The following is a 9,661-nucleotide window of genomic DNA, read 5'->3' as shown; positions in this document are numbered from 1 at the left end:
TGCAATTATCTTTTAATTAGGGTAAATTTGGAACTAATTAGGTCTGAAATGGGAGTGATTGGAGTCTATTAATGTTAATTGAAAATTAATTAGGGACCTATTAATGTTAATTGTGATGAAACCATTTTCTGACAAATGACCTCTGCTCACTATTTCATCGATATCTCTCTAAATCTTTTGAATCTATGAATGAGGTTAATTTTCCCAGAAACTAGACATCTGGGGCTTCAATTTGAGCACAAGAATAAGACAATTCCGATCAGAATTGAGTCAAATATAATTTTTTGAAGTTGGCTCTACATGCTGTTACAGCAGCTACGGGAAAATCGAATTTTGGCTTGCTCCTCACTCCCACCAATCTCTACATTTAATGCTCCAGATTTCCTCCAAGTCTAAAATGAGGTCTAGGTTCATGATTCTTTGTCAACCCTCATTAATGGCCTTCCATTCATATTTCCTCCACCACTACTATATAAACCCCCCCTCTCCTTCATTCCAAGACACAAAAAAACCCCATCTCTTCTCCTCTCTTGAGTTCTAGGAAGTTGAGTAGTCTTGTTATATCTTGGTCTTCTTGAGACTCAAGGTATTGAGTGAGACTCAATCTTCCTCTCCTAACTCTTCTTTTCCTCCACCCTTAGGACTTCCCTCAAGAGTCTCCTCATCCACTATATGAATCTTGCATAAAGGTATAATTTCTTTCCTTAATTGTTTTTTTTTTGTTGCCATGATGAGAGTTTAAGATTAAAGCATGATAGTAATCATTTAAATTCCCTTGAATATGTTTGAATGTTCTTATGTGTTCTTCACATGTTCTTGTTTGTTCATTACATGTTCATGCATAACACTAGTTTTAATCTTAAATCCACATCAAAAATATGAAAAATATGTTTGTTTAATAATTCTTTTAAATTCTTGAATCTAGGATATCACCATCCACACACATTCACTAGAATTTATTTTTCAATCCAAATGAAATACTTAATAAATTGAATTAGGGTTTATCACATGCACACACTTTAAATTCAACATGCAAATTGATTGATAACATATTGGATGATGTGATATGAATGTTGGCCACCATAGTCTAGAAGACCGGTTTCACCGGGCAAGGTGGATGCCTAACACCTTCTCACCTTGTAACATAGCCTACGAACTTAGATCAAGAGTTAGTAAATCAAATGCTTATCCATATAATTTTCAATTTTTAGATTGTAACTAGGAAATAAAGCCATGTACTTTATCTTAGATTGTATCTAGGACCAAAGCCATGTAATTTTTCTATGATCAACGTAAATTCAATTGAAAATTAATAAAATAAGGAATTTTTCAATTTTAGTTTTCTTATTTTTTCAATAATTAAATAAGTGGCGACTCTATTGTAAAACCCTTAATCTAAAGGGGAAAATATAACTAGTTGAATCTCCATTTTGAGAGGCAATAACATGACTCGACCCATTCACGTGGGTTTGGCCCCAACATTCCCATAAAATGGGCCGGGGGCGCGGTCTCTCACAATAGTATAAGTGGGAATGGATTGAGCAATAGCATTTATAATCACTTCCTTCCCTGCCCTAGATAACATCATGCTTTTCAATCCCTACAATTTTTTCCAAACTTGATCTTTCAAAAAAGAAAAAGTTCGGTATTTAGCCATTCAAACTAAGGTAGGTAACCCTAAGTATGTTTTAAAGTGCTTCACTTCCTTCACCCCTAACGTTGACACAATCTCTGCTTTTTGTCTAGCTTGAGTGTTGATGCTAAAGTACATTGAAGATTTTTCCATGTAAATACACAACCTTGATGCATTGGCATATTTTTGCAAGACTTCACTGATCACCTCCACCTCTCCATGGGTAGCTCGGCAAAATAAAATAGAATCATCAGCAAACATCATGATGAAACCTTAATGTGTCCCTTAATGCATCCCTCCAATTCTGCCTCTGCCAATAGTGAAGTGAAACCTTTTGCACACAACAGGAATAAGTATGGTGAAAGAGGATCCCCATGGAGAATTCCTCTAGATGGTTTGATGTTGCCATAGGGCTTCCCATTAATTAGGATTGAGAAAGAGGGGGTGGTTACATACCCTATCACCTAGTTAATCCATATTTCTGGGAAGCCTAACTTGGTCATTATGCCCTGCAAGAATGGCTATTCTACCCTGTCATATGCCTTACTGATGTCTAGCTTCAGTGCAAGTTTACCTTTCTTCCTAGAGTGCATAGTGTGCAAAATCTCATAAGCCACAAAAACATTGTCAGTAATGAGATGTCCAGGGACAAAAGCACTCTGAGTCGAGGAGATAATATTTGGGAATCTGTTTCAACTTGTTAGCCAAGACTTTGGATATAATTTTATAAATAACATTGCGCAAACTAATAGGCCGGAAATCAGACATTTTCTTAGGTGACTTTACTCTAGGGATGAGCACAATATTTGTATGGTAAATTTAAGGAACCATAACACCAGAATTCAGACAATCCAATACAGCAACAATAACACTATCACCCACTACATTCCAAAAGTTTTAGTAAAAAAGTGCATTCATACCATCAGGTCCAAGTGCCTTTGTTGGTCCCGTTTGGAACAACGCTCCCTTAATCTCATCAGCCATAAATTCACTGGATAGTATCTGCTGCATATTTGGGGTCACCCTATGCAGCACTGTGTTAAGACATTCATCAATTTGAGAACATGTACTTGCATTAAACAAACCATCAAAATAGTTAGTTGCCACTTCAGCTATATCTTCCTTCTCTTCCATCCAAATTCCATCATTATTTTTAATTCCATGTATATGATTTCTCCTTCTACATTGTGATGCTTTAGAGTGAAAGAATTGTTTATTTTTATCTCCATACTTCAACCAAGAAACTCTGGATCGTTGAGCCCAATAATTCTCCTATTTCATCAATAAATCATCCAATGTCTTGCTCACCCCTAAGAATTCTGCTTTCGATTTCTCATATATCTCCTCCATATTCAACTTCTCCAATTTCTTTTGAAGCTGCTTGACCTCTTCAGTATTCGGACTTGTCTTAGAACTTCCCTAGGTCCTCAACTCCTCTCCACAAAACTGTATTTTTTTATGTAGGAGCTCTAACCCATGGCCACCCAAATCTATACCATCCCATGCCTGTTTAACCATATCCTCACAGTCCTTCCATAACAACCAAGCTTCTTCAAACTTGAAGCCTTTTCAAATCTGCACTCTACCCTTTCCATATTGGTTTGTTTGAAGAACAATAGATAGATGATCTAAAGCATGGGGAGGTAGATAGGTTACTGAGTTAAGCTGAAATTTATTTCTCAATTCCCTCATAGCTACTGCTCTATCTAACCGAAGTTTTGTATTCGCGTCTACAAGTCTTTTATTATTCCATGTATACTGGCAGCCCTTGAACCCCAAATCCTCAGGCTGGCATGCCTCCAAAGCACCTCTAAATGCATCAATATGGTTCATTTGGGGGGGGGGAGGGGTCGTTTGCTTAGTTTCTCCGCAGATTGAAGTATGGTATAAAATCTCCAATACATATCCAAGGTTCTCCCACAAAAGACTTGAGGTGTCCTAGTAGTTCCTAAGACTTGTATCTTTGATTTGCTTCTTGCCTCCCATAGAAACATGTCAACCACCATTCAAACCCATCATCCTCTTTTACTTTCACCAGTATATAGTTGTTTGTGTAATTTATCAACTATAACATCTTGTCATTCTTCCATATTAAGGCCAAGCCTCCCCCTGAATCAAACTTCTTGACAATAATTCTATTCAGGAAAGGTAGCTCGCTATATAGTTTGTCAAATCATTCCCTATCCAACCATGACTCTATTAGAAAACACATATTGGGAACTTGTTCCCTACAAGTTTGCGAAGGCTACGACCTGTCCAAGGGTTCCCAAGCCCTGGACAATTCCAGCTTATGAGCCTCATTGCTCCTAGCAAGGGTGAAGGTCCACCCCCGCCAATATATCATCAAAAATTCGAGTGACTTTCTCACACTTCGTTGCTCTCTATATATCCTCCTCCATATCCAGTATGGGTTTTTTGACGTTGTGTACTGCCTCTCTTTCCTAGCAATGGACCCTTAACTGCCCTTATAATATCTCCTAGCCCATAATCCATCCTCATGATTCTGGTCCAAGTAGCCTTAGGCTTAGGTAGTTTCGGCCCACTCTATCCATTACCGTGTGAATCTAGTAAGGTTGTAGAGTTTGAATTTGAGTTATCAGCAACTTCATCCACGATTTTAGGGATAAAATTTACATCATTAACATCCTGAACACCTTTATCCTCGGGGCAATTCTGTTGGACTCTTGTGTCTATCCCATGATTTTCAGCTTGATCATCTCGGTGAGAGATATCCTCTCCTTAATTCTCGGCCATCCCTAAATGGTGGTTTGGATTTGCAAAGCCATCTCATGGTGGTGATCTTTGGTGGCCACTACATGCTCTCAGCCAATCTCTGTATTGAAAATCAACAACCCCACCATTTTTTTTAGCTACAAAGTAAGCACAATGATTTAAGTCATGCCCCAGTTGTTTACAAAAATGGCAGAATATAGGAAATCTCTCATATTTAAAGTTCACCCATGTATGTTCGCCATCTAAATCCACAATAAATCCTCCACATCTTAGAGGTTTTGATATGGACAAAGCAACTCGAACCCTCATGAAGTAATTCGGAGTATCTTGTCTTTTACACCTCTCAACATCTTCCACAATCCCCAACAAACTTCCGACTTCAATTGCTATTTGAGGTGTGACCATATCGAATGGAGCCCCCCAAATCTGGATCCATAGGGAAGCGCAATCTAGATTCACATTGCTCACAGTCATCCCTTTATGCCATCTCTTGAGCTTGAGAAATTAATTATCAAAACTCCAAGGTCCACCTTTCAACACTCGATTCAAATCAAAGTCAGTCTAAAATTTTACTCATGGCTACCCACTTGTTAAAAGCTTTGCAAGTCAAGAATTTACCAATCAGACTTAAATTGCAGCTTTCAATATCATGCAGACGACCCTCATCCGATATTGCAATGACTTCTTCCTCTTCTGCTATCAACTTCATGTTCCCTAAGCCATCAATCACTTCTTCCACTATTATGAGAGTGTTGAAACGAAAAGGAAAAAATTCAAGCCCTTAGAGAAATCCCTAAAGGAGGGAGGGACTAGTTAAGAAAACAAGAGAGAGAGAGAGAGAGAGAGAGAGAGAGAGAGAGAGAGAGAGAGAGAGAGAACTCCTACCAAGAGGAGAGCTACACAATCCTAGTACACTAATGATGATTGGGTTGATTGTAAATGGAGAATTTGTTAGTAAAGACTTCAGCGAATTAATTTACTAATTTCAAAATTTAGTAACTAACTAAATCTATGAATTTTCAATCTAACTTGGATTTCATAACCAAATTAAACAATGTTATTTCTAGAAATACAGTAAGACTATCCTAACAATTTGATCTAATAATGCTAAATATACCCATATGATATCACCTAAAAAAAATATCACCTATAAATGCTTCAAACATTTTAGGAATTACAAGTTTTAAATTAACTTTGACCCAAGGTAGAGTTTATGTCTTGTTTTTGGGCGAGTAAACTATAATAGGCCTTTATCGGACTTGATTAGGGTAGGGGTGATCCAAACACTCCCTAACCATGTGACTTAGCCAATGAGATTTGTCAGGAATTCTAACTTCCCTAGATTTGTGAATTTAATATAATAAAAATAATTCTACAATTTATTTTCATGAACTAGCTGAGGTCCCCACTCAACGTTCAAGTAGAATACAAATATGTAGTTACTTCAATGAAATTCTAATGTCAGGCTAATTTTCTTACTAATTCATCCAAAAGTTAATATATTAACGTCTTATCAATAACCTAGTTCCCAAACCCAAAATTTATTAAAATATGAAGAACAATCATTTGACTAAGATCATTTCTTTTTTTTCTTTTTCTTGATGAAAAACTTAGACTTGATTTCATTAAACAGGACAAGAGTCCATAGCTATTAGATAACATAGAATCTAATTAGCAAATATGGGGGAATATCCTCAACCCAAATTACACAATCTGAAATTGAAATGGTATCTTTGGCCATAGAGTGAGCAGTTGTGTTACTGCTTCGTCTTGAATGATAGATCCTCTAAGCATCATACTTCTTCAAACACCAGCTAGTACCTTCAATAACCGTTTGGATAGAGGTAACAAGGGATTATGCCTTTTAGAGCTTGAACAACAGCCAAGGAGTCGCCTTCCACAACGATGTTTTTTAATCCCTGGTCCCAGGCCAACATAATTAGTTTTTCCATTGCTTTTGCTTCGGTCTCAACTGCTACCAAGGGGAAGTGGATTTTCTTGCTAATTTCTCCCATCAATTCTCCTCAATCATTCCTAATAACTACTCCCACACCAATCTTTCCTTGATCATTAAACTTAGCACCATCCCTGTTGACTTTAACCCAACCAGGCGACGAAGGTGACCACCTCTTAAGGGGCGGTGTGGTATTTGGGGGATTGATAGGTATGGTTGCACAAAATTCTTCGACATACTTCTGCACTTCCATAGCTATGACTTTCCCCTGTTTGCATTGCCCACCGTGTCTTACCGCATTCCTGTTATTCCACAAGCTCCACGTATTAATGGCTATCACCTCCCAATCTTTATCCCCTATCTTCCCGAAGCAACCAAACCACTTCAATGAACTCTTTTATGGGTGCATTTAGGTTGGTGACCTTGATGTTTAATACATCCCACATCTCCCTAGTGGTCTCACAGCTCCACAGAATGTGTCCTAATGTCTCTCTTTCCCCCACACAAGTTGCATTTGTCATCCATAATCACCTTTTGTCATTGCAAGCAATGCTTTGTAGGCAAGATGTTCCTGCAAGCTCTCCACATAAAGTGCTTAATTTTTCTAGGGCACTTTAAATCCCAAATAGATTTCCAAAGAGCTCGCATTTTGGTATTGTCTTAGCATCCTGGATTACTGTCCATCTCCTTAGCTTCCTTGAGCAACTTAGATGCGCCTTTGTATGCACTGTTGACTGTAAAAATTCCATTTGGGGTTTTGGCCCATACCTAAGAGTCTCTCAAAGCCATGGGCTTATGGGGATACTTAGAATCACATCTGGTTCATGTGGTAGAAAGGTTTTCCGAACTAGGTTCGTGTTCCATGCTCTACTCTCTTCATCTAGCAAACTTGATTCCATTTCTCCTCCTCCGCTGATCGGGACTTTTGGGCTTATTACTTTATATGTTTCCACAATTGGGATCCATCTGTCATTCCAAATATGAACATTCCTCCCATTTCCAATCACCCACCTGTATCCTTCCCTAATTACTTCCCTAGCTACCAGGATACTCCTCCATATGTAGGATGGCCTTTTCCCCAATTGAGCTTCCATAAAAGATGTCTTCGCAAAATACTTTGCTTTGAACACTTTGAGGACTAATGAGTCTAAATTTTACTGGATTTTCCATCCCTGTTTTGCCACTAGAGCCATATTAAAAGCCTTAATATCCCTAAACCCCATTCCGCCTTCGATCTCTAGGGAGCAAAGCTTTTTCCACAAAACCCAGGCAAGTTTTCTTTCATTTGCTTTTTGCCCCCACAAGAAACTTCCCATCATAGAGTTCAAATCCGAGCACATAGAGTCCGGGAGCTTGAAATAGTTCATTGTGTACGTGGGGGTAGCTTAAGCCACCACCTTTATTAATATTTCTTTGCCTGCATTGGTCAAAAGCTTGCCTTTCTAGCCAACAATTTTTCGGCCCATCTGGTCCTTGATGTGGTTGAAAGCTTTCCTTTTACTTCGGCCCACCAAAGGTGATAAGCCTAGATACTTCTCATAATGTTGAACAATCTGAGCCCCAAAAGTTTCCTTGACAAACTCTTGGATATCCTGTCTCATATTCTTACTAAAGAAGAGGGAAGTTTTTTCCTTATTCAACTTCTGCCCTAATTCCTTCACATATTTAGACAACACCTTAGCAACTTGTTCACAATTCCCAAATGAGGCTTGGCTAAAAATAATGCTATTGTCTACAAAGAAGAGGTGGGATATTCTGGATGCCCCTCTTCTAACCAATATGCCCCTGATATTATCATCCCTTTTTGTCCTCCTCAACATTGCCGATAACTCCTCTGCACACAGGAGGAACAAGTATGGGGAGATTGGGTCTCCTTGGCAGAGGCCTCTAGAAGGAGTAATAACACTCCTTGGTTCCCCATTAATCAACACCGAGTAGGTCACAGTAGTAACACACATCATCACCAGAGATATCCATTTCTCTTGGAAGCCCATTTTTGCATCATTGCCTCCAAATAGAGCCATTCAACTCGATCATACGCCTTGCTCATGTCGAGTTTAATGGCCATTAGCCTTTCCTTCCCTTTTCTCCTTTAATCTATGGAGCGCATCGTTTCAAATGCAACAAGTACATTGTCTGCTATAAGCCTTCCAAGAACAAATGCGCTTTGCGATTTGTTGATCACTTCTAGCAAAATCTTCTTAAGGCTATTGGCCAACCCCTTGGATTTGATCTTGTATATCATATTATTTAAGTTGGTCAAGCGGTACTCGGTAATTTTCTAGGGGGGGTTTTGTTTTAGGATCAAACAAATGTAGGTGTCATTAGCTCGACTAGGCATGATGCCTAAGTTGAGAGCATGCAACACGATTTAACACACATGGCCCAACAATATCCCAATACTTTTGGTAAAATATAATAGACATACCATTCGAACCCAGTGATTTTGTAGGGTGCATCTATTTGAGAGCCCTCAAGACCTCTTCAAGCATGAACTCTTTCAGCAACTCATTGTTCATCTCTTGAGAAATTCTTTCTTCAATAGCCCTTAAACTTGCATCAAAGCTAATTGGAAAATCTGAGCTAAATATGGACATGAAATAACCCAGAATTATTGCTTCCGTTTCCCCATCCTTTTCAGGCCACACTCCCATCGAATCCATAAGGCCTTCAATATGGTTTTTTCTCCCTCTCTGGCTAGCTGTTGCATGGAAAAACTTCGTGTTTATGTCCCATTCTTCAGCCATTCCACCCTCGACCTTTGCTTCCACATCACCTCTTCTCTGATAAGCACTTCATTAATCTCTTTCCTCAATACACTTATTTCTTCCTTCGATTCATTAAGAGAATTAAGAGCTTCCAGTTGTTGAAGGTGGTTTTGCTTCTTGTTCAAAGTCTTGTTTACATTTCCAAATACGATCTGATTTCACCTCATCATCTGTTGTTAGCACCTCGTCAATATATCTTGGATAGGGAGGTCTGAGTCCACTTTGTAAGGATCCTAGGTCATTTCAATTACACCTTCACACTCTGCCTCCCTCGTCCACATTGCTTCGAAGAAGAACCACTTATTTCTTTTCCTTTGGGGTCTGCTTCTCTTCAAGGCAAAGGCCAAGAGGCAATGGTCTGATGCTATCATAGATACATGGTGGACCATCACTTCCAGAAACCTTTCCCTCCAGCTTTCATTGGCCACCATCCTATCAAGCCTAACAAGAGTACGCTAGTCCCCAAATCGTCCATTTCACCATGTATATCTTTGCCCCACAAAACTCAAATCAATAAGTTCACATCCACTTAGTGTCTCCTTAAACACCTTCATCTGCTTGGCATCCCTATCT

The 9,661-nt window shown here is 38.9% G+C and overlaps 1 protein-coding gene across 1 annotated transcript; it reads right to left on the bottom strand.

Moving 5' to 3' along the window:
* Positions 1-4,420: 4,420 nt before the first annotated feature.
* LOC142606048 (uncharacterized protein At4g02000-like) lies at positions 4,421-4,840 on the bottom strand. The gene has a single exon (XM_075777457.1). The coding sequence runs from the start codon at positions 4,838-4,840 to the stop codon at positions 4,421-4,423; it is 420 nt and encodes a 139-aa protein (XP_075633572.1).
* Positions 4,841-9,661: the final 4,821 nt, after the last annotated feature.

This window comes from Castanea sativa, chromosome 8 (assembly GCF_040712315.1).
Source record: "Castanea sativa cultivar Marrone di Chiusa Pesio chromosome 8, ASM4071231v1".
Taxonomy (NCBI): domain Eukaryota; kingdom Viridiplantae; phylum Streptophyta; class Magnoliopsida; order Fagales; family Fagaceae; genus Castanea; species Castanea sativa.
This window is presented reverse-complemented; position numbering and strand designations above follow the sequence as displayed.

Excerpts from the sequence above, each read along its gene's own strand:
- LOC142606048 (XM_075777457.1), bottom strand. The coding sequence starts at position 4,840 with ATGACTGTGAGCAATGTGAATCTAGATTGCGCTTCCCTATGGATCCAG.